Genomic DNA, 24,503 nt, shown 5'->3' with positions numbered 1-24,503 from the left:
GTCCTGCTCGTCGAGCCCTGACTCATTCACCCAGCGTTTGCATGCAAACTTTTACTGAGAGGCTCTCAGACAGAGCAGAACTGTCCTTTTGGTTTTCTGGTGCCCACAAACACCCAGACCCTGTGGAGGAGGTGCAGTTTGTGCAGTTTGTTTATGGTGTGAACGTCATCCAACCTCAATCCGACCCAACTTCCAGGTGCACAGTGCAAGTTTGACCTAAAAGAATCTTGCAAAGGTCAAAAGGAGTTTGCAATAGCAGTAAAATCGCTAACATAACACAGAACATTTACTTTTGTTGCTCTCTGGCCAATAAGACGACTGAATACTCTCGGTGTGAGCATCTTTGTTACCTCTGCAGATGTTAGCATCTGGACATGGCCTCTCCTCTACCAGCAGTCCTGGACACTGGCTCTCCTCCTCTTTAGAGACTGGAAGACCAGAATCCAGGTCCAAACAGGCTCGAAAGCGCCTCTGGATCGACACCACCTGCGAGCTGTTGTGCTGCAGCACGCAGGGAGAGCACCGAGTCCAGGCCGACCACTCGCTGAGGACGACTGAACGACGGAGAGAAAGAAAGATTCAGGTTCACCGTGTTTGCAGAGAGCCTCGTTTTATTACTCTGCTCTCTTACCTTCACATTCTCTCGTGTCGCACTGCAAACTGCCATCGTGACAAAGACTGGAGGACAGAGAAGCAACGAAACGGACAATAATAACAATCAGACAAACTGCACAACTGGGAATTACAAAGGAAGAGCAGAGTGACGACAACACTGTGGTGCAACAGGGGCTGATAGAGAAAACTGACCAGGTGCTGCAGCCTATGGTGACCGTGGCGCCCTGTGGGACGGTGACAGGTGTGGGTGGATCTCCTGCAGCTTGGTGCTGCAGGTGGATGCAGCCACATTCCCCTGGAGGAACACAGCTCCCGTTATACTGCAGCAGGCCCTGCAAGGAAAAACACATCACAAAAACACACAAAAAGAGGAAACAGCGCAGAGATCGGATCTTTGTCTTGGTCATAAAGTCCAGCACATTTGTTGCTCTCAAATCACACATTTAGATGCAGAAGTAACATCAATGTAGAATTCATACTTCAGGCAATTGTGCTCATATTTGTTCTTAATGACCAGAAATCAAAGCAAAACCTCCAAATGCAACGTGCGTCTCACTGTATCCTGCTGTTAATGTCCATAAATCATAATTAAACTCTGCAGCGTTCATTAAACTCACCTGTGGACAGTAACAGCCAGGTGTGCACTCGCTGACGCCCACACACAGATCTTCACGGCCGTGCAGTTCACACTGCTTCTCACAGGGAGCGCCACACGGCGAGTACACAAACGGGGCGTCGCAGACGTCTAGCAGGAAAACACATGAAGAGGTGTAGGTCCAGAGTGCACCTTAAGCAGCTCTGAGGGTAATGAACTCACCATCACAGCGGCTGAGACCGCACGCCCGGCTCTGCGTCTCCACAGGAGTGCACTGTTGACCCCTGGTGGGCGACGAGAGCGCTACACGGTAACGCTGCTGCCTCTGGGACGCACAGGAACACGGAGACCAAACACTCCACGCTGACATGGGACAGCCTGCGAAAGCAAAGACAACATTCAAGATTCACGAGCGCTCGATGTCATTTGTGAGTCGCTCTTCAGTTAATCGCGTACTATGGCATCATTTTAGACGTCAAATACTTGCTCACAGTCTAACACAGGTTTGAACGCGAGGCTCCAAAGCTCTGTTTAGCTCTACTTGTGCTATTCTCTCATATTTAGAGCCCTTGTGTATTTCCTGCCTGCCCTCATTTCTTCTGCCAGATCATCTTTTCCCAATTTTCCAGGTGTTCCAGGATTTGTTTTGTAGCATTAGTAATGTTAAGGGTCCGATTTGTTTTCTGTGTTGGACCGATACCCTGTACACTGAGCTCTGTTCACTTAGTAGAGGCTGTACCTGCCTGTCCAGCTTCACTCAATAAAACCTGCACATGTGTGCAACACAGAAATCAGCAGATGGACAAGTGAAGTTAATTTGACTGATTTAATATTCTCTGTTGCAAACATCTGCAGTCTGTGTCCTATTAGCTCCAGCAGTGTGAAACAGATTGAGATCAACCACTAAAACATTTTTTGCATTTGTGACTTTACTGCATGTCTTCGTCCTGCGGTGTGAGATGCAGCTCAGCAGGTTGCATGTATGAAATAATCCAGAATTGAATTCAAAATCCTGCTCCTCACGTACAAGGTCTTAAATAATCAGGCCCCATCTTATCTTAATGACCTTGTAGTACCATATCACCCTATTAGAGCACTTCGCTCTCGCTCTGCAGGCCTACTTGTTGTTCCTAGAGTATTTAAAAGTAGAATGGGAGGGAGAGCCTTCAGTTTTCAGGCCCCTCTTCTGTGGAACCAGCTTCCAGTTTGGATTCAGGAGACAGACACTATCTCTACTTTCAAGATTAGGCTTCAAACTTTCCTTTTTGCTAAAGCATATAGTTAGGGCTGGACCAGGTGACCCTGAATCCTCCCTTAGTTATGCTGCAATAGACGTAGGCTGCCGGGGGATTCCCATGATGCATTGAGTTTTTCCTTTCCAGTCACCTTTCTCACTCACTATGTATTAACAGACCTCTCTGTATTGAATCATATCTGTTATTAATCTCTGTCTCTCTTCCACAGCATGTCTTTATCCTGTCTTCCTTCTCTCACCCCAACCAATCACAGCAGATGGCCCCGCCCCTCCCTGAGCCTGGTTCTGCTGGAGGTTTCTTCCTGTTAAAAGGGAGTTTTTCCTTCCCACTGCCACCAAAGTGCTGCTCATAGGGGGTCATATGATTGTTGGGCTTTTCTCTGTATCTATGAAGCGCCTTGAGGCGACTTTTGTTGTGATTTGGCGCTATATAAATAAAATTTAATTGAATTGAAAATATATCCTTCAACAGAAAATCTTTACCATACTAAGTCACTATGGAGACCTAATAATGCAATGTGACACTAAAAACAAAGCTCCAATAAACCCTTTAATGTCACTCTGTGGTTCCCCAGTCTAGTCTCTAATGTTGTGTCCCTACATGTGCTCTGGTCTGTGTCCATATAGCTCAGAAATACTGACTGAGAACAGTTTGAAAATGCGTAGATTACCTAATAATATATTAGAATAACTGTTCATCAGTAACAATCACTGCAACTATATCCAATCATTTAATGAGCCTCGACTCAGCTGAAGTTCCTCTAATTACAACGGCGTCTCAGAAACACACAGAGCACACAGCACAAACACAATCGTGGCTTCAGCGCTGCCAGGATGACTCTTTGGAGAGTTTTGTGTGCGAGCACCTGGACAGGGCTGTTTGTAGCACAGCTGCGTCTCCACACGGTTCCTCTCGGCCTCGACCTCAGGGGGACACGCCGCATCTCCTTCCTGCTCGCACACGCACGCCCTGTGTCGTGATACAGACCCCGCCCCGCACGTCTGGGAGCACGGTGACCAAGGAGACCAAGGGCAAAGGTCATCTGTTGATGCAAGAGTAAATTAAATTCTCTTTGATTAGACAGAACATGTGTTTTTTTTCCTTGTCTTAAGACACAAACCCAGGCAGGGAGGGGTCTGACACTCCTGTGTTTCTTTCTCTGGCCCACTGCAGTGAGAACCATTGTTTCGTGGTGGGGGGTTGATGCAGGCGCGGGTTCGAACGTGTGCGCCCCGACCACAAGTCGCCGAGCAGTCAGACCACACCGACCAGGGGGTCCAAGCACCGTCCACTGCAAACAGCACAAAGGGTTTTCACAACTTTCTTTGCGAGGACTTCAAACATCTGCGACTCTTTCACAGAAACACAGCGACGCACCTCTGCAGTCGACGTCTTGGCAGAAAACGCCCTCTGGCGTGCACGTGCTGGAAAAAACACAGGCAGAGCTTCGAGCACAGAATCACTGACATTTCATTGTTTTTGACATCCATATCCTCGGTCCTTATCTAACGTACCATTGTTTACATTCTCCTTGGAGCCAGGTGTCCCCCACACTGAGCGTCTGGTTGTCAATGAGACAGAGAGGCGGGCAGGTTCCTGGACTGCAGGGTCGGTGCTGGACCTCCTCGAAGTGGCAACGTGTCCCCTCGGTGTCGGGGGTCAGAGACCTGGTACATAACACGACCAGCAGGTAATCACAGTGGAGTACACTGAAAACCAGTTTAATACCACTGCGTATATTAAACCAGTTTAATACCACTGCGTATATTAAACCAGTTTAATACCACTGCGTATAATAAACCAGTTTAATACCACTGCGTATATTAAACCAGTTTAATACCACTGCGTATATTAAACCAGTTTAATACCACTGCGTATATTAAACCAGTTTAATACCACTGCGTATAATAAACCAGTTTAATACCACTGCGTATAATAAACCAGTTTAATACCACTGCGTATATTAAACCAGTTTAATACCACTGCGTATATTAAACCAGTTTAATACCACTGCGTATAATAAACCAGTTTAATACCACTGCGTATATTAAACCAGTTTAATACCACTGCGTATATTAAACCAGTTTAATACCACTGCGTATATTAAACCAGTTTAATACCACTGCGTATATTAAACCAGTTTAATACCACTGCGTATAATAAACCAGTTTAATACCACTGCGTATAATAAACCAGTTTAATACCACTGCGTATAATAAACCAGTTTAATACCACTGCGTATATTAAACCAGTTTAATACCACTGCGTATATTAAACCAGTTTAATACCACTGCGTATAATAAACCAGTTTAATACCACTGCGTATAATAAACCAGTTTAATACCACTGCGTATATTAAACCAGTTTAATACCACTGCGTATATTAAACCAGTTTAATACCACTGCGTATATTAAACCAGTTTAATACCACTGCGTATAATAAACCAGTTTAATACCACTGCGTATATTAAACCAGTTTAATACCACTGCGTATATTAAACCAGTTTAATACCACTGCGTATATTAAACCAGTTTAATACCACTGCGTATATTAAACCAGTTTAATACCACTGCGTATAATAAACCAGTTTAATACCACTGCGTATATTAAACCAGTTTAATACCACTGCGTATAGTAAACCAGTTTAATACCACTGCGTATAGTAAACCAGTTTAATACCACTGCGTATATTAAACCAGTTTAATACCACTGCGTATATTAAACCAGTTTAATACCACTGCGTATATTAAACCAGTTTAATACCACTGCGTATATTAAACCAGTTTAATACCACTGCGTATATTAAACCAGTTTAATACCACTGCGTATAATAAACCAGTTTAATACCACTGCGTATATTAAACCAGTTTAATACCACTGCGTATAGTAAACCAGTTTAATACCACTGCGTATATTAAACCAGTTTAATACCACTGCGTATATTAAACCAGTTTAATACCACTGCGTATAGTAAACCAGTTTAATACCACTGCGTATATTAAACCAGTTTAATACCACTGCGTATATTAAACCAGTTTAATACCACTGCGTATATTAAACCAGTTTAATACCACTGCGTATATTAAACCAGTTTAATACCACTGCGTATAGTAAACCAGTTTAATACCACTGCGTATAGTAAACCAGTTTAATACCACTGCGTATATTAAACCACTTTAATACCACTGCGTATATTAAACCAGTTTAATACCACTGCGTATATTAAACCAGTTTAATACCACTGCGTATATTAAACCAGTTTAATACCACTGCGTATAGTAAACCAGTTTAATACCACTGCGTATAGTAAACCAGTTTAATACCACTGCGTATATTAAACCAGTTTAATACCACTGCGTATATTAAACCAGTTTAATACCACTGCGTATATTAAACCAGTTTAATACCACTGCGTATATTAAACCAGTTTAATACCACTGCGTATATTAAACCAGTTTAATACCACTGCGTATAGTAAACCAGTTTAATACCACTGCGTATATTAAACCAGTTTAATACCACTGCGTATATTAAACCAGTTTAATACCACTGCGTATATTAAACCAGTTTAATACCACTGCGTATATTAAACCAGTTTAATACCACTGCGTATAATAAACCAGTTTAATACCACTGCGTATATTAAACCAGTTTAATACCACTGCGTATATTAAACCAGTTTAATACCACTGCGTATAGTAAACCAGTTTAATACCACTGCGTATAGTAAACCAGTTTAATACCACTGCGTATATTAAACCACTTTAATACCACTGCGTATATTAAACCAGTTTAATACCACTGCGTATATTAAACCAGTTTAATACCACTGCGTATATTAAACCAGTTTAATACCACTGCGTATAGTAAACCAGTTTAATACCACTGCGTATAGTAAACCAGTTTAATACCACTGCGTATATTAAACCAGTTTAATACCACTGCGTATATTAAACCAGTTTAATACCACTGCGTATATTAAACCAGTTTAATACCACTGCGTATATTAAACCAGTTTAATACCACTGCGTATATTAAACCAGTTTAATACCACTGCGTATAGTAAACCAGTTTAATACCACTGCGTATATTAAACCAGTTTAATACCACTGCGTATATTAAACCAGTTTAATACCACTGCGTATATTAAACCAGTTTAATACCACTGCGTATATTAAACCAGTTTAATACCACTGCGTATAATAAACCAGTTTAATACCACTGCGTATAATAAACCAGTTTAATACCACTGCGTATATTAAACCAGTTTAATACCACTGCGTATATTAAACCAGTTTAATACCACTGCGTATAATAAACCAGTTTAATACCACTGCGTATAGTAAACCAGTTTAATACCACTGCGTATATTAAACCAGTTTAATACCACTGCGTATAATAAACCAGTTTAATACCACTGCGTATAATAAACCAGTTTAATACCACTGCGTATATTAAACCAGTTTAATACCACTGCGTATATTAAACCAGTTTAATACCACTGCGTATAGTAAACCAGTTTAATACCACTGCGTATAGTAAACCAGTTTAATACCACTGCGTATATTAAACCAGTTTAATACCACTGCGTATATTAAACCAGTTTAATACCACTGCGTATAATAAACCAGTTTAATACCACTGCGTATATTAAACCAGTTTAATACCACTGCGTATAATAAACCAGTTTAATACCACTGCGTATAGTAAACCAGTTTAATACCACTGCGTATATTAAACCAGTTTAATACCACTGCGTATATTAAACCAGTTTAATACCACTGCGTATAATAAACCAGTTTAATACCACTGCGTATATTAAACCAGTTTAATACCACTGCGTATAATAAACCAGTTTAATACCACTGCGTATATTAAACCAGTTTAATACCACTGCGTATAATAAACCAGTTTAATACCACTGCGTATAGTAAACCAGTTTAATACCACTGCGTATATTAAACCAGTTTAATACCACTGCGTATAATAAACCAGTTTAATACCACTGCGTATATTAAACCAGTTTAATACCACTGCGTATAATAAACCAGTTTAATACCACTGCGTATATTAAACCAGTTTAATACCACTGCGTATAATAAACCAGTTTAATACCACTGCGTATAATAAACCAGTTTAATACCACTGCGTATAATAAACCAGTTTAATACCACTGCGTATATTAAACCAGTTTAATACCACTGCGTATATTAAACCAGTTTAATACCACTGCGTATATTAAACCAGTTTAATACCACTGCGTATAATAAACCAGTTTAATACCACTGCGTATATTAAACCAGTTTAATACCACTGCGTATATTAAACCAGTTTAATACCACTGCGTATATTAAACCAGTTTAATACCACTGCGTATAATAAACCAGTTTAATACCACTGCGTATATTAAACCAGTTTAATACCACTGCGTATAGTAAACCAGTTTAATACCACTGCGTATAGTAAACCAGTTTAATACCACTGCGTATATTAAACCAGTTTAATACCACTGCGTATATTAAACCAGTTTAATACCACTGCGTATATTAAACCAGTTTAATACCACTGCGTATATTAAACCAGTTTAATACCACTGCGTATAATAAACCAGTTTAATACCACTGCGTATATTAAACCAGTTTAATACCACTGCGTATAATAAACCAGTTTAATACCACTGCGTATATTAAACCAGTTTAATACCACTGCGTATAATAAACCAGTTTAATACCACTGCGTATATTAAACCAGTTTAATACCACTGCGTATATTAAACCAGTTTAATACCACTGCGTATATTAAACCAGTTTAATACCACTGCGTATAGTAAACCAGTTTAATACCACTGCGTATATTAAACCAGTTTAATACCACTGCGTATATTAAACCAGTTTAATACCACTGCGTATATTAAACCAGTTTAATACCACTGCGTATATTAAACCAGTTTAATACCACTGCGTATAATAAACCAGTTTAATACCACTGCGTATAATAAACCAGTTTAATACCACTGCGTATATTAAACCAGTTTAATACCACTGCGTATATTAAACCAGTTTAATACCACTGCGTATATTAAACCAGTTTAATACCACTGCGTATAATAAACCAGTTTAATACCACTGCGTATATTAAACCAGTTTAATACCACTGCGTATATTAAACCAGTTTAATACCACTGCGTATATTAAACCAGTTTAATACCACTGCGTATAATAAACCAGTTTAATACCACTGCGTATATTAAACCAGTTTAATACCACTGCGTATATTAAACCAGTTTAATACCACTGCGTATATTAAACCAGTTTAATACCACTGCGTATAATAAACCAGTTTAATACCACTGCGTATATTAAACCAGTTTAATACCACTGCGTATATTAAACCAGTTTAATACCACTGCGTATATTAAACCAGTTTAATACCACTGCGTATATTAAACCAGTTTAATACCACTGCGTATAGTAAACCAGTTTAATACCACTGCGTATATTAAACCAGTTTAATACCACTGCGTATAATAAACCAGTTTAATACCACTGCGTATATTAAACCAGTTTAATACCACTGCGTATAATAAACCAGTTTAATACCACTGCGTATATTAAACCAGTTTAATACCACTGCGTATAATAAACCAGTTTAATACCACTGCGTATAATAAACCAGTTTAATACCACTGCGTATAATAAACCAGTTTAATACCACTGCGTATATTAAACCAGTTTAATACCACTGCGTATATTAAACCAGTTTAATACCACTGCGTATATTAAACCAGTTTAATACCACTGCGTATAATAAACCAGTTTAATACCACTGCGTATATTAAACCAGTTTAATACCACTGCGTATATTAAACCAGTTTAATACCACTGCGTATATTAAACCAGTTTAATACCACTGCGTATAATAAACCAGTTTAATACCACTGCGTATATTAAACCAGTTTAATACCACTGCGTATATTAAACCAGTTTAATACCACTGCGTATAATAAACCAGTTTAATACCACTGCGTATATTAAACCAGTTTAATACCACTGCGTATAATAAACCAGTTTAATACCACTGCGTATATTAAACCAGTTTAATACCACTGCGTATAATAAACCAGTTTAATACCACTGCGTATATTAAACCAGTTTAATACCACTGCGTATATTAAACCAGTTTAATACCACTGCGTATATTAAACCAGTTTAATACCACTGCGTATATTAAACCAGTTTAATACCACTGCGTATATTAAACCAGTTTAATACCACTGCGTATATTAAACCAGTTTAATACCACTGCGTATATTAAACCAGTTTAATACCACTGCGTATAATAAACCAGTTTAATACCACTGCGTATATTAAACCAGTTTAATACCACTGCGTATAATAAACCAGTTTAATACCACTGCGTATATTAAACCAGTTTAATACCACTGCGTATAATAAACCAGTTTAATACCACTGCGTATATTAAACCAGTTTAATACCACTGCGTATATTAAACCAGTTTAATACCACTGCGTATATTAAACCAGTTTAATACCACTGCGTATATTAAACCAGTTTAATACCACTGCGTATATTAAACCAGTTTAATACCACTGCGTATATTAAACCAGTTTAATACCACTGCGTATAGTAAACCAGTTTAATACCACTGCGTATAGTAAACCAGTTTAATACCACTGCGTATATTTATATCCACTGCAGGAAAAGTAACAAAGACAATGAACCAACCATCACGCTCTCCAGTCCACAATAACCTCGACCCCAATGCTGTGAGACTGAAACTCTGGCTCCGCCCCCTAACCTGCTAGACTCCATTATTGTTTACATTGCTAACTTCCTGTCGTAGCAGCAAACCTGGATCACTAATCTATTACTCCGTGACTGCTTTCATATGTGATTTAAAGTGGTTACATGTATCTTATGTTATTTGTAAATTCTAAGATTTGGAATTAGCATTTAGAACATGCAGTACTATGGAAAGGAAGCTATTTTAGCTAACCATCAGGAAGGTGTCTGATCAGCAGCAAATTCATTCTTTTGAAAGCAATGCTTTCAGCAAGTGACGCTCCGGCTCCCACAGAGCCCCGATTTTATCTCCTGACACGGACAAACAGATGACAGAGTTAATCGTCACACTGACTCATACAACTCGAATCAACTTTATCCTTAATTAAGCAATTAGAGAAGACAAACACTGGAGTAGAGATGGACCGATCCGATATTACGTATCGGTATCGGTCCGATACTGATGTAAATTACTGGATCGGATATCAGAGAGAAATAAAAAATGTAATCCGATCCATTAAATATCAAAAAAGCACCTCACAAAACTTGCGATACGGCGTAACTCGGCTCATAACTGTAGCACGTCGGAGCAGTGTGGTCACGTGATAGAGCGGCTGTGTGTATTTGTAGCCTCAAACCAGCATTTCATCTCCGAGGAAGTTTTCCCAGAGAGAAGTAAAGCAAGTGTGTAAGTTCATCTCTGAATGTTTGTAAAGCATTCCCACGTTAAGCTTAACAACTGATATATGGAGCGACTGCCTCTCTCTCTCTCTCTCTCTCTCTCTCCTGCTACTTCAATGTGAAACTGATCAATGATCAGCTGATCGGCTTTTCTGTCGCGAGTCCGTCTCTCTTCTTAGTTTTTGGCCCACTTCTCACCAGAAAGAGGAAACCAGAACAACAACAGCAGCATTATTGATAAGCTGTTGTTAGAATTTATTTAATATTATTTCTACACCAGGATCTTTTTCTACGCAGCTGACGTAACTGTGCAGGGGCGGATCTAGCAAAGTTTAGCCAGGGGGGCCGATAGGGCATGAACAGGGAAAAGGGGGCACAAAGACATACTTTTCTTTCTTATTCTCATTTAAAATGTCGAGCTTTTAATAAATAATTATCTGACTCTTACACCCAAAGTTTTAATCTGATGTAAAATGTATAGAAGTCCATTACTGTATATAGTAACTGTTAAGTCTAATATACCCTAGTAAGCTGTAGTACTTTTTCCTTTGGGAACCATCTGTGCAGTCTGCAATTCTGTTGAAGAAAGATGTTGAATCTATTTAATTATTCTTGAAAAATAATTTATTTCTGTGCATTTATTTCACACTGCATCAAATTAAAGGTGATTACGTCGATTAAGCATCATGAGGTGGGGGGTGGTTCCCTATTTTTCTTTTTTTTTTTTCTGGGACTTTTAGAGCCCTATTAGTTAGGCTGCTTACTCCTTAAAATACCAGAACAGGGAGGATGGAGCAGGTTTAAGTTTATTAGATTGATCAGTGTTGCTGAACTATGAAATATTTTGGGTGCAGTGTATTTTTTTTTACATACAGGTATAACAGAATAGCTTTAGTGTTGTTATTTATTTAAACTTCAGTATGAACTGATACAAAAAGCAGCAAGATATTAAAAAACAGTTTTATTGATTAAAAACACTATATTGGATTCATATCGGTATCGGACATAAAAAAGTGGTATGGTGCCATCTCTACACTGGAAACAATATTTATGATAGATTTTCTGATTGTTATGATCTCCGTCTCGTTGTTAAAGAGCGTACCACTTAAAACCTGTTTAAATTCCAGTTTCAGATTTGTAAAAACAAACTTTCCTCCATCTGGATCCATTTTAATGTCCAAACACGGACGTGCTCAAACAAGAATGTAACAGTTTACAAAACAAACCATGTGTCCTTCGTCCAGGTCCCAGGAGGAAGCCGCCGTGTCCTCACCTGTATCTGGTTCTCTGGCCCTGTCCACAGGAAACACTGCAGGGAGCCCAGCTGGACCAGGAGCTCCAAACACAGGTAGCCTGGCAGCTGTCGTTGCTGCAGAGCAGCTGTCCGTCAGAGCAGGTGCAGTTGTTGCAGTCCACCTGATGCGTGCTGCCGGCCACCCAAATCTGCCCCAGTGAGTCCACACAGTCACACTGCCACAGCTGCACACACACCCCGTCCTGCTGCAGCTGACCTGAACACACACGTACGAAAGATACGCAAACCACGATTTATGCTAATGTTTTTTAAAAAAACAATTCTAGATGCAAATCTCATCACTTGGCAGCAGCATGAAGCCTCGCACTGCACAGATACTCTGAAACATCATCTAAATGAGATTTTAATGGTCCACAGGGCCACAGAATCACCAGTTAAACCTGTTGTTGTTGGTTTCTGCCATCATATTTATTGTTGGGGAATTCTCCCATATTCACTTTAAGATTTTTCCTCGTCTCACTCCTATAATGTCTTTGGAAAAACTAAATTCTAACACTTGTGTGATATCGAGCCGGTTAAGGTAGTTATCTTTAAAAGATTCAGCCAGTTTTAAACAGTGGAAACGATTCTTACACCTAAATAACCCAAACAAGGTTCATCAAACATCAACACAATATGACTGGCTGCCTGATAACGCTGTTAAACTGAAGGCCTGTGTTACCTGTTACAGTCAGCTCTACTTTTGTTTTCTGTCTGTTTCAATTCAACAGTTTCTAACTGGAGTAAAAACCATTTGTAACTGAATTACGTCTCTTTGAAGGTTCTACTGAGAACTGCAGAGAACTGCAGAGAGTCAGCTGTATGCAGATATCTTGGGGGTTCCCGTGCACATGTTGGGGATTCAGGGCTCTAGGAATTTGTATATTCTCAGAACGCCGAATCCTAAAGAAGGCAGAGGAGTTATAACAAAGCTGTTCTCTCTGTGGAGAGCACAGAATAGTTTAGGGGTTAAATCAGTGCCAGGAGAGGAACGTTTCGGACAAAAACACGCACATATGAGGTGTAACTCGTGTACCTTGAGGGCAGCGGCAGCCCGGCTGACATTCGCTGTTGGTCTGGCACTCGATACCCTGCTGGAGGTCTAAGCAGCGCTGTGGACACTGGCTGGCACACATCACAAACTCTTGGCCTGGTGGGCACCCTCTATCATCTGACAACACACAAACAGAAGTTTCTGAGTTTTGCCGTGATGCTGCAGGTATCTGCACACACTCCTGTAGATAAACAGCCATACGCTGGAACAACGACGAGCCGAACACAGGACGCGGTAGATCAGACTCACCGCACGGTTTGGTGTTGCAAGGTTTCACTTGGTTCTTCTCTCCTGCACACTTCTTTCCACCATTTTTGGGCGGAGGACTAGAGCAGGAGCGAGTGCGTATCGAGCGCCCGCCGCCACAACGCTTATCACAGCGCGACCACGGACTCCACCGGGACCAGCCTCCATCAACTACACAACATCGAACACAAAGAGACCAGTAAATGAAAAATGAAACTCTCTCTTTGGCTTTTTAAATATTATATGTTCGAACTGATAATCACAGCTGACCTCTGCAGGGTTTGATGTTACAGAAGCGATGCTCCACGTTTCCTCCGAGGATGTCCTCGCACCACGAGCCGTTTGTTCCAGGGCTCAGGAACGTTCGGATCCTCTGCTGCTGACCCACGCCGCAGGACCGCGAGCAAGCGCTCCACTCTGCCCACTTGGTCCACGAACAGTTCCTTCGGGCGCACTCGGCCTCTACACACACCTCGCCTCAAAACAGAAACACAAAACACATAAGCTTGGTTGACGCTTGCTGCTGCAGTTTATGGTAACTACGGCAACCATTTGATTAACGCATTCAGGACAATGTTCACAATTGTATTTGTGGCACTATGTTAAAGACAGAGACATGAAAATAGTAGCCCCGCATTTTATTTGATGCTCAGAGACATTTTCTTTTAGTAAGGCCACTGTAATGTCAGTTTTACTGTTGTATAAGTTCCACCAGCAGAGGGCGCTCAGTCCTGTACGCGTCGGTAGATGACGCTACACTAGAAGAAGTAGTGTCAGTGGTGAAGAGGCAGCGTACGGCCCGCGCCGAAAGAACTGATTAATCAGACATTTTTCTGTCTTTACAGGTAAGCTGGGTGGTTGATAATATAAACAGATGTTCTAAAAGTGACAGACAGCAGTGGCGATTAATGATAAATGTCTTGTTTGTGGTGAATGTTAAGCTAAAGAGCTAATTTCCAAGTTGGTCCAGTTGTTAGCCTGTGCCGATCCAAGTGTTAGACGGTACCGAAACTCTGAGCTCGGTGCAGGTATTTTTGGTTAAAGCCACACTTAATATGTTTTGCACAATAAGAGAAATGTAAGTTGCTTTATGTTTAGTTCATGAAGAGTGAATGCTATAAAAATATGTTAAGAAAAATGTTTATTTGAAAGAGATTAGTTTGATAAATACAGTTAAGAAGACAGGTTCATAAATAGATTAAAACAGGAGTAAAAACAAGATAAAACTGTAATGAGAGTTCACTATGTTATTCATGTGTATAGTAAAATGTATTTGTGTGATTTAAGCAGTTTACAGAAGCGGTGCATATTTATATGAAACTGTATAAGCTACTTGTATAAAGTAATGCCAGCTACACTAGAAGAAGTAGTGTCAGTGGTGAAGAGGCAGCGTACGGCCTGCACGCCGAAAGAACTGATTAATCAGACATTTTTCTGTCTTTACAGTTTTCTGTAAAAATAAATATGTTGCACGGGAGATGAGTTGGCCCATCATTTCAGCAGTGTTACATATTCATCAAAGCAAGAACCACACACGCAGCTCCTGCATATATCAACTGAGCACTAAACTCAGACTAAGAACACTGTCTGCTGTATTCAACCTCTGTCAATTACATTGTCTTACATACAGTACATGTCTGGTATTTGCATATCAAACAGCCAGGTCCAGACTGAGTTTAGGAGACCCGTGGTTCAAAGCCCTGTGACACAAACATCCACAGTACACTCTGCTATCAGCAGCACTGCTGTTTCCACTTCACCTACATTTACAGTGCTGTTGCTAACTGCATTAATACTGCTTATATGCACACACACGCTTATGACCTCACTACTGCTTCGACTGATGAGAATGTTTTGCATGATCGATGAATAGAGAGCAGATATTTATATTAATGTACTTTATATTATAGTTATATAAGGCAACAAACACTGATTTATTAAATAGAGACAGACAGTGGGCGTGGTGTACCTGGACACTGGGGCAAGTTGCATGCCTTCTCTTGGTGAGAGCTTCCAGAACAGGGTGGTGTCACACACTGTCGATGGCGGGACTTCAGGGCCGGGCTGAGAGCGTCGGTGCAGGTCTTTGTGCAAGGACTCCACGTTGACCAGGGAGAGAACCCGGAGTCCTCATCTGAGGAGACGGAAACAGAAAGATGATGAAATACAGAGAGGATATTTAAGATAAGAAAAGCCTACAAAGCATGCACAAATACAAGAAAAAGAAATGGAAAATGGCAACCAAAGGAACAGAGTAAAATGAGTGCACAGAAAAGTGTTTGAACCTACCCGGTGTGGCTGGTTCTTCTGTTGGAACAACAGTAGCTGGAGGGGAAAAGCAGCTTTTCATGAATCTGACCTTCATCCCTGAACTACACATATTACACACACCACGTGTTCTACAGAGTCTCTCCAAAGTACCTGGACAGTCGGGGGCCTGGCAGTAGGTCGTTTCCCTCCGTGGCCCCTGGCAGTCTCTCCCTCCATGGGCCGGGGCCGGCTGTGTGCAACCTCTAGAGCGAGTTTTGAGCCCCAAACCACCGCAGGATAGTGAGCAAGGGCTCCAGGGCCCCCAGGAAGACAAAGCACCGTGTACAGGACAGTGCTCCAGAGAACAGTTCCACCTGCCGTGCACACACTCACTACGGGGAACAAAAGGGGTAGACTGAGGTGTTTTATATGTATGACACAGTTGGCATCACTCCCACTGTGTCACATCGCATCTTCATTTATAAACACTCAGAGGAAACAAATGTTTTCCATTTCTTACTCAGTAGGGCTGCCACAAACGATTATTTTGATAGTCGACTAGTCACCAGTTATTTTTGCGATTAGTCGACTAATCAGATCATCATCCAGCTTATTGCACCAGCTGCATCTGCTCTTATATAACTATCATTAGCTTACAGCTTTAAGTGTTTTAAGGTCTGTGCTAACTAAAAATAAAGACAAGTTTATTAAATTTTAATGAAATTTGCAGATTGTTTCGGTGAAGTTTAATAAACTCCTCGCTATCTAAAATATAACAGGACACCGGAGTAAATTCTCGAGCATCTCACACTTCTGATAATCAGCTGTCTGCTTGACGTTTATTCAGCTGTGTAAAAACTATAACTTTAATCTCAGCCAAACCGATTTACTCAGGAACAAATAAAATACTGAAAAAAGCCAAACAATAACATTTTTAAGTTATCTAAGTGACTTATATATCATGTTTAACCTGAGTAGTGAAAGACGGCGGTGGGTTTGAAAACGATCTGCGGGGAGTCCGGTGTTCTCATGGCTCTAGTTAGCCTAGCCCCCGGCTAGCTATCGAGCTAGTGGGTAACAGACGTCTCCGAAAACGTCGGAGCGCTTTTGAAAATATGTGGTGTCTTGATAAACTGAGCAGATATTTGAAGTTTACACAGCTACATTCTCGCCTGAAAATATGTTAAACGTTTATTTTTGACCGAGAAAGAATAATAAGAGTAATATTAAAACTAACTAGCTGCCGCCATTGTTGGAAACTGAGCTGGGCTGCGCTATAAATTCTGGGACACAGCTTCTTCTTCTTCGGGGTTTAACGGCAGCTGGCATCCTTGTACATGCAGTGCTGCCATCTTCTGTTTCAGTCCGTTATTACACTCTTAAATCCTACTACTTATTCCTGCGTCTTTTGGGATCTTACAAAGCTTCAAACGACGCGTCGACTATTAAATCAGTCGTCGACGATTTTAATAGTCGACGTAATCGTGACTAGTCCACTAATCGTGGCAGCCCTATTACTCAGTGCAGGATTGTAGCTGTACACTGTGATAGATGTTCTTAAAGTGGGACCGGTCTGGACTGTGGACAGGCCAATTTAACACTGGAAGTCTTTAATTACAGAGCCACAGTGCTGGAATGCATCCATCCTGTGCTTTGGCGTTATCTTTCCTAATAAGAAGAAAGGCCTGCCCTGAAAAATGGGCTGTCTGGATATCAGCAGGTTTGTATAAAACCATCAACTGTTCAGAATTAATGACTCAGTCTGACTTCTGAATGAAGCCATAAAAAAGTGACCCGCACAGTTTTGCTCTCAACTCTCAACAATCCATTTTAAATGACAACGGTGTGTTCCTGTGATAACGGCTTTGCAGTGATTTCCATGGATACCTTCGACCTGTCCACGGTGCAGCCCACCTTTCCCACTTTGATAGCTCCCCCCACAATCCTGAACGGGATGTCACGACTGCTTACCAGGCGCTGCAGTCGTGAACAAACGTATCTCCAGACTGGAGCTCCACATCCTCTGAGATGTTCTGAAAAAGCAGGGATGGGACTGGTGTCACGGAGACGCTCTGCAGAGAGGCCAGCAGCTCTTTATCCACCAGACACGGACACTCCTGAAACACACCAAACACAAACACCCTTTAAAGAAAAGAAACCGCTTTGAAATGATCTCCTCAGTGATGCATCACAGCCTGGTTCATGCTCTTCATTTTCTGTGCTGCACGTCTACTACTGATGTTACTCTGAACCCACCGATAAGCAGAGTCCACGGTGCTGGTAGGTGTGCACGGGACAGTGGCAGCCTTCCTCGCAGCCGTCAGCGTAGCATCCCTCCCTGCCGCTGACCTGAGCGCAGCTGAAAGGACAACCTTCTCCTCGTTCACACTCCCTGTACAGCCTGCCAGGAGGGCAGCCCACCTCTGCAGAGCGACACGAAGCCCACACAGCAACAGCAGTTAAAGACACGAATTAAACAGTCCTCCAACTGGAGCTTCGTTAAACGTCTCAGTGTAAATATAACTTTGCAGGCATGGCTACAAATACTGCACAGGAAGCAGACCGAGGCAGACGTGCGTGTTGCAGATCTTGCTCTGACGACTGAGGCCGCTGCACGCTGGAGAGCTGCAGACGCGAGAGCGGTACTGCTGCCCTCCACCGCAGCTGACCGAGCACTCCGACCACTGAGACCACGGCAACCACGGGCCCACTGACTCTGGAGACACAATACAGACAGACATCACACATGTACCGATGCAGATGATAGTGTAAAACACCTAGACGAGCCCGTCATGATACCTGTGCACAGGTGCGTGTTGCAGTCTCTCTGCTGCTCAGCATCACCCAGGCAGCCTCTTCCGCCGCTCTGCGGAGACGGATTATCACACAGGCGTCTTCTGAACTTGACTCCGCCGCCACATGAAACAGAGCATTCAGTCCAGGCTCCCCATTGGCTCCAGCCACCGTCGACACGGCAGCCGGGGACAGACTGACACTGCAGAACTCCAGCCTCACACGAGCTGAGATTAGGTCAGGAAAAAAGATTATGTGCTATTGGAACATTAAGAGTGAATTAAAACAAAATGAGAATCAGCTGTTTACCAGTTTTTGCAGTCACTGATAATTTTCTCTCCTGGATTTGCAAACAGCCAATCAGATCCACCGGGCCATAGCCACAATGCATTGCTTGAATCTGCACAAAAATGACCCAATCAGAGCAAATGATCACACTGATGGACGACTGAGCGAGTAAAATGTTCACAGTCTAACACGCTGATGTTTACAAGTTAGCAAAATTAGGATCGAACCGTTAGCAGAGCTGTCGTGGTATTTGCAGCGACACTCCTGTCTCGCCACACACGCTCCGTCCTGCAGCACCGTGTCACCAGGACAACCACAGGTCGCGTTACACTCGGGGGAGTCCAAGCACTCTGCGTCGCCATGGAGATCTGAACAGGAGCGAGGACAGGGCTTCCCACAAGGCCATTCTTCCTGGCCTCCACCACAGTCTGAGAACATGGTGTGAATAGAATTAATCCACACCTGCACACTTAGATACAAAAGTGCAAGCAAACTTTGACCTGGCCACACACAAAACAGGAAAAACCATCGTTTTTAAAAGTGGAATAGTGTTTACAGTTCAGAAACCCACAGCTATGCTAACCTGAGCAGACGGTGAGATTTTCACTGCAAGGGCGGCTCCGCCTCCCCTCTCCCAGACACGGCAGACCACCGAATCTAGCAGGAGGACTGTTACACTCTCTGGTCCGAGTCGACGATCCTGTGCATCCGTCGCACTCTGACCACATGGACCAGGGACTCCACGAGCCGTGAACTAAAGACACAGTAAGGAAATGAGAAGAAGAAGAGGTACAACTACTCTGATGTAACTGAGACTGTAGCTGGAACCAGAAAATCAATATATTAAAATATGAATATTTGAAAAGGTCGAGGCTGTAAGTAAGAGACAAATGCACAGTGATTAACAACAGTAACAATTTTTAAAAACTAATATCTCAATAAGAGAGAAAAGTGCAGTAACAGTAGGTCATTTTTCAACATGACACAGAAATCTGTATAAATGCTATAAAATCAAAAATCCTCGGTGACTTCCATCTCGAGTTATTGCATTCACAAGATTTTCAGAAAACGTGACCTCTGACCTCTGACCTTGAGCCCAAAGGCAAATAGTTTCAGTCACAAGCATCCAGAACATTTACAAACTGTGCGAACGTGTCCATGAGACATTATCATCTCACCTGGGCAGAAAGTAACGACGGGGCAGGGCTGCCTGTGGATCTGCACTCCAACCCCGCTGTGCACTTCCTGCTCACCAGAGCACGGCTCTCCTCCGGCCTCCGGCTCAGGACAGCTGCAGCTTCTGTATCGGGTCACCGACTCTGCTCCACAGGTCCTGGAGCAGGGGGTCCACTCTGACCACTCACACCAGCCACCTGACACTAAATCGGATGTAAACAACTATCTGTGCTACTTTATACCCACTACAAGACATAGCCATTGTCTACATCGTCCTGACTCTGAAACTGAAAGCTGGCTTTACTTACCTGGACAAGGGTTTCGAGTACAGTTGAATTTCCCTCCTTCGCAGGTGCTAAAGAACAAAGGAACAGAAGGATTTTCAGGTTTCCTCTCTAACTGGTTATCTTTGTGTGTCCTAATGTGTTTGTATAATTCTGACCAGTTGTTGCATCCATCAATGGCTTCAATGGTGTCTCCAGGTTCCAGTCGTCGTCCGGTGTTAAGGTCCAGGCAGGGACAATCTTCCTTCTCTAAACAGACTGTCCCATTAGCAGACAGGACTTTTCCCTCTGTACAGTAGCATCCTGGCTCACAGTGCCACTCACAGTGCTGAGAGACAGGGGGAAATTAGGACTTTTATTAATCCCCAGTAATGAGTGTGAGAATAAGAACATCCACGTCTGACATAAGTCAGAAAAGGGTGGATCGTCCACTCTGTGGAATGAGCTGCTGTCTAATATGGAGGAGTTTGGGTATCTTGGGGTCTTGTTAACGTGTGGAATCAGATCAAAGTGGGAGGCTGACAGATGGATTGGTACCAGTCTGTTAACCCTTTAAGACCTACCATAGAACCAAGTCCACCAGAGCTTATATTATATTTTTACATGCTGTGGAGCCATTTTTGGGAGCATTTCAAGTTGATATACATCAATACAACCATTACAGCCCAAATTTTAATAATATGTCTGCATTAAGTGCATAGTAATTACATAAATTGCAAAAAAGTGCAATAAACTACAAATAAATGTAAAATCGTTTTTGTTTTTTTAACATATATTTCTAGTTAGAGAAATTTAAGAGGCTTATCCCTCAAAACTGTAAATACAAAAAAGTTGCACAAAATAGTTTCCCACCACAGGAAATTTATTTTGAGTGTCTTCATAGTTTTATTTTTGAAATGCACCAATTTTTATACACTGCAGGAAAAACGAAAATAAATATTATGATGCAGATTTGCTAAAAAGCAGCATATGCATCAAAATAAACTGTTTCCAGCAGTGCAATATGAGTCCTAAGCATCCCAGAAACGACACAGAAAGTCATAAAGTCAAAGATAACTTTTAAAAACACCAGTATAGGCTCATGAGGCCCTGATGGTAAAAAACTACATTTTCGCAAAAATCACGTCACTTCCGGTTTCGGGCAGGTCATGGCGGACATGCGATAGTTCGCGCTGACGTCTATTCCAACCTAGGAAGTGTTACAAACAGCTGATCGGATCGGCAAAGCGTGTTTCTGGAATATTATGTTTTTGTTGCTGCAAGTGCTTTTTATGCAGTTTTTGCAAAACTATATGTGGAAGGAAACTGTGACCGAGGACAAGCTGATGACATAAGATGTAAGTACAACTCCGGTTTCATATGCAAAAAAAAAATTATTGCGCTAGCTCACGTGGTTGCAGATCTACCGGGATTTTAAAATAGTTGCGCAAAATGGAGCGTGCTGTTTTAAAGGGTTAAGGACTTAGTTATCAGTACAATACTGTGGGTAGTGGCTGAAAGGATAAGACTGTAGATACAAGTGGCAGAATTTTTTTTCAAAGGCTTAAACAGGAGGAGAAATTTCATGAGGCAGTTCCCACCATGACCCAGGGCATGGTTGATAAATTATTTCAGATGATTTGGGAACGCCTCAGCATCACCCTGGAAAATCGAAGGAGGTGCTGAGGAGAGGGAGGACTGAGCTTGTCTGTTTTGATGACACCCTCCAGAACTTGGTTGTGGATAAGAAGCATGAAATACATAGAGTGACAGACAGGAGTCACACCAGTGATACTCACAGTAAGGTCATCACAGGAGCGAGGGCAGGATGGCCCACAGCTGCTGAACACTGTTCCTGGGACCTGGGAACACGGTGCCACTGAAAACACAAGCATACAGGACTTTGGGTTACTTACATAACCCTGGTTCTCAGAGTAGCATGATTGAGATGGCTAATATAGGAAGCATCTCCCTGCGTATTGCTTAGAGGGATGTGTCTCATGCACGACCACGCTGGGCTGATCCAATCACACTTGAGTTTGCATTACTACACAGTTATTGTTTAAGATAAGCACCTCGTCACCCTTTGACCCAACAAGGTGGGCTGTGAGACATCTCACTCTGAGAGCACACAACTTCATGTTCTCCTAGAGAAACAGTTTTGTGTTCATTATGAACCCTTAGTATGGTAAGATGCTTCAAGGACAACAGATCCTTGTGTTGTAGTTTCTTGGTCTGACCAAATTAGAATTAGCCAGTGGTCTAAATATGTAGCTAAACGCCTTGCTATGACCACCAAGCCCTGAGGGCTCAGAGGCGGGCCGCCAAAAGACGTAACACACGCCCTGAAAATCAAACCTCCTCCTGAATTTGTATTTTCTGAGATATTTACTCCGCCAAAAGAGCTAACAGGGTGAAGTCAAAAGTGGGAGGAGGTTATCATGTGCAACACACTTAGGAATGTAGCATGTGGGCTGATGAATGGGGACCATACAGCTTTTTCACCTGTGGGAACGAAGAAGATTGCCAGGGTAGCATCTTCTTTCTGACCTGCTGACCGACAGGCTACAAGAACTGTCCCAGTGGAGCTGCTGTGGAGCCCACTCTCACCTCCTGGCCTGGTGGGCTTACGGGGGCTGGCCGGGGCTTGATTTGTTTGGGAATTTTGAACTAAATACATATTCTATCTATGCTGGGAACAGGTGCTGGTGCACACCAGGAACCGTTCATTGTTAGGCTCGGCAGCCTCAGCGTAGATGATGAAGATTTCTCTGGGGTCTGACCTCATTGTCATCCTCATCCAGTGCCCACATAAACCAACGCCTTCAATCGTGCTGTGGGCATGCTCTAGCCTTAGGCAACACAAGTAAACCTGGTGTGTGTTTCTACTCAGTATATCTCAGGAGGACTGCCTGTGTTAGCTTGTATGCTAACTACAGAAAAGAAGATGTCAGCTGATGTGCATAATCATAAAAAGAAACCATCTCAGCGTACAGCTAAGTGGTAGAACACCACGGTGTATGGCGAAGACTCAAGGTCAGGATGAAGCCAAGTAACAATGACAGATAAGTTAGCGTTAGCACTCATATCTATGGACAGCTATAACAACTAGCCTATATTGCAGCTTGAAGCACAAAGAGGTGTTTGAACAATGCCTGCGTCGCAGCCACTTAACGGTACGTGGCTCTGCCCGACATGGTCGTTGCGATCAGCACACAGGCCAATCCCACAGTGAGCCATTGAGGAATCAGAACCCTTATATCAGTAATACAGAATCCACTCAGTGTAGCTAGCAGACAGCACATGCTAGTAATACAAACGCACCTGGACAGTGCTCGGTGTTACAGGATGTGACTTTACTTCCCAGCCCCTCACAGTAATTTCCCTCCCCCTCTGGACTGGGACTGTCACAATTTCTCCTTCTGCTTCGGACCCCCCCACCACAAGACTTGGTACACTCCGTCCAATGACTCCACTGACCCCAGCCACCATCACCTGGAAAAAGCCAACGCATCACATTAAAAACATGACGTTTACTGCATCCTACTGTACGACAGGGAGGCATCACTTTCCTAGTAACTGATTCAAGGCCAGACAAATTAAACTTCAAGTTTGCTCAGACTATTAGTCAATACACAGGGACAGAAACGTAACTCACGGTCACACGGGGCGATGATGCAGACTTGGTCCTCATGGTGAGGGCCCGTACAAGGCAGGCCACGGCCAGAGGGCCGGGGGCTGGAGCAGAACCGGTACCGAGACTGAAGGCCTGCTCCACAAGACACCGAACAATGACCCCAGGGAGTCCATGCTGACCACTGGCCATCGACTGTTTGGTTTGTGGGGTAAAATCAGGCAAAATCAGTGTAAATCACGTTATAAAAGACGAAAGACATCATCGCGCTGTTATGTAAATACATACCATTGCAGCTAAAACGGGAACAGGTCACCAGCCTTCCTCCTTCACAGGTACTGAAATGTTTGACACACTTTTGTGTTTAATCTCCACAGTTTGTCATGGCTCATATATCTGCTGAAGCTTTACTTACCAGTTACTGCAGTCTAAGGGCACAGTGTCTCCCGGTTTGTACTGCTCTCCGCCTACATCACAGCGACAGTCGGACTCACTCACACACACACCGTCCTGGGAACATAGGAGCCCGTGAGCAAAGAGGTACCCAAACCATCT

General features: G+C 42.4%; 1 protein-coding gene across 1 annotated transcript in view; it reads right to left on the bottom strand.

The window, feature by feature from the left end:
- sspo (SCO-spondin) overlaps positions 1 to 24,503 on the bottom strand; it is a 124,177-nt gene that overhangs the window by 42,291 nt on the left and 57,383 nt on the right. Inside the window, exons 66-95 of the mRNA XM_085173116.1 lie at positions 24,364 to 24,458; positions 24,237 to 24,286; positions 23,973 to 24,143; positions 23,639 to 23,809; positions 22,114 to 22,193; positions 20,494 to 20,663; positions 20,360 to 20,406; positions 20,054 to 20,254; positions 19,459 to 19,629; positions 19,103 to 19,303; positions 18,897 to 18,987; positions 18,756 to 18,814; positions 18,358 to 18,510; positions 18,051 to 18,217; positions 17,766 to 17,911; positions 15,966 to 16,186; positions 15,514 to 15,678; positions 13,815 to 14,021; positions 13,548 to 13,715; positions 13,281 to 13,415; positions 12,224 to 12,461; positions 3,981 to 4,133; positions 3,844 to 3,890; positions 3,587 to 3,757; positions 3,332 to 3,508; positions 1,433 to 1,588; positions 1,233 to 1,360; positions 808 to 947; positions 632 to 678; positions 351 to 554 (exon numbers count right to left, since the gene is read on the bottom strand). Coding sequence (XP_085029242.1) covers positions 351 to 554; positions 632 to 678; positions 808 to 947; positions 1,233 to 1,360; positions 1,433 to 1,588; positions 3,332 to 3,508; positions 3,587 to 3,757; positions 3,844 to 3,890; positions 3,981 to 4,133; positions 12,224 to 12,461; positions 13,281 to 13,415; positions 13,548 to 13,715; positions 13,815 to 14,021; positions 15,514 to 15,678; positions 15,966 to 16,186; positions 17,766 to 17,911; positions 18,051 to 18,217; positions 18,358 to 18,510; positions 18,756 to 18,814; positions 18,897 to 18,987; positions 19,103 to 19,303; positions 19,459 to 19,629; positions 20,054 to 20,254; positions 20,360 to 20,406; positions 20,494 to 20,663; positions 22,114 to 22,193; positions 23,639 to 23,809; positions 23,973 to 24,143; positions 24,237 to 24,286; positions 24,364 to 24,458 — 4,330 coding nt within the window. The remainder of the gene's footprint in view (positions 1 to 350; positions 555 to 631; positions 679 to 807; positions 948 to 1,232; positions 1,361 to 1,432; positions 1,589 to 3,331; positions 3,509 to 3,586; positions 3,758 to 3,843; positions 3,891 to 3,980; positions 4,134 to 12,223; positions 12,462 to 13,280; positions 13,416 to 13,547; positions 13,716 to 13,814; positions 14,022 to 15,513; positions 15,679 to 15,965; positions 16,187 to 17,765; positions 17,912 to 18,050; positions 18,218 to 18,357; positions 18,511 to 18,755; positions 18,815 to 18,896; positions 18,988 to 19,102; positions 19,304 to 19,458; positions 19,630 to 20,053; positions 20,255 to 20,359; positions 20,407 to 20,493; positions 20,664 to 22,113; positions 22,194 to 23,638; positions 23,810 to 23,972; positions 24,144 to 24,236; positions 24,287 to 24,363; positions 24,459 to 24,503) is intronic.

Source organism: Neolamprologus multifasciatus, chromosome 9 (assembly GCF_963576455.1).
Source record: "Neolamprologus multifasciatus chromosome 9, fNeoMul1.2, whole genome shotgun sequence".
Taxonomy (NCBI): Eukaryota; Metazoa; Chordata; class Actinopteri; order Cichliformes; family Cichlidae; genus Neolamprologus; species Neolamprologus multifasciatus.
The sequence above is the reverse complement of the archived record's forward strand: the minus strand, read 5'-3'. Positions and strand labels throughout refer to the sequence as shown.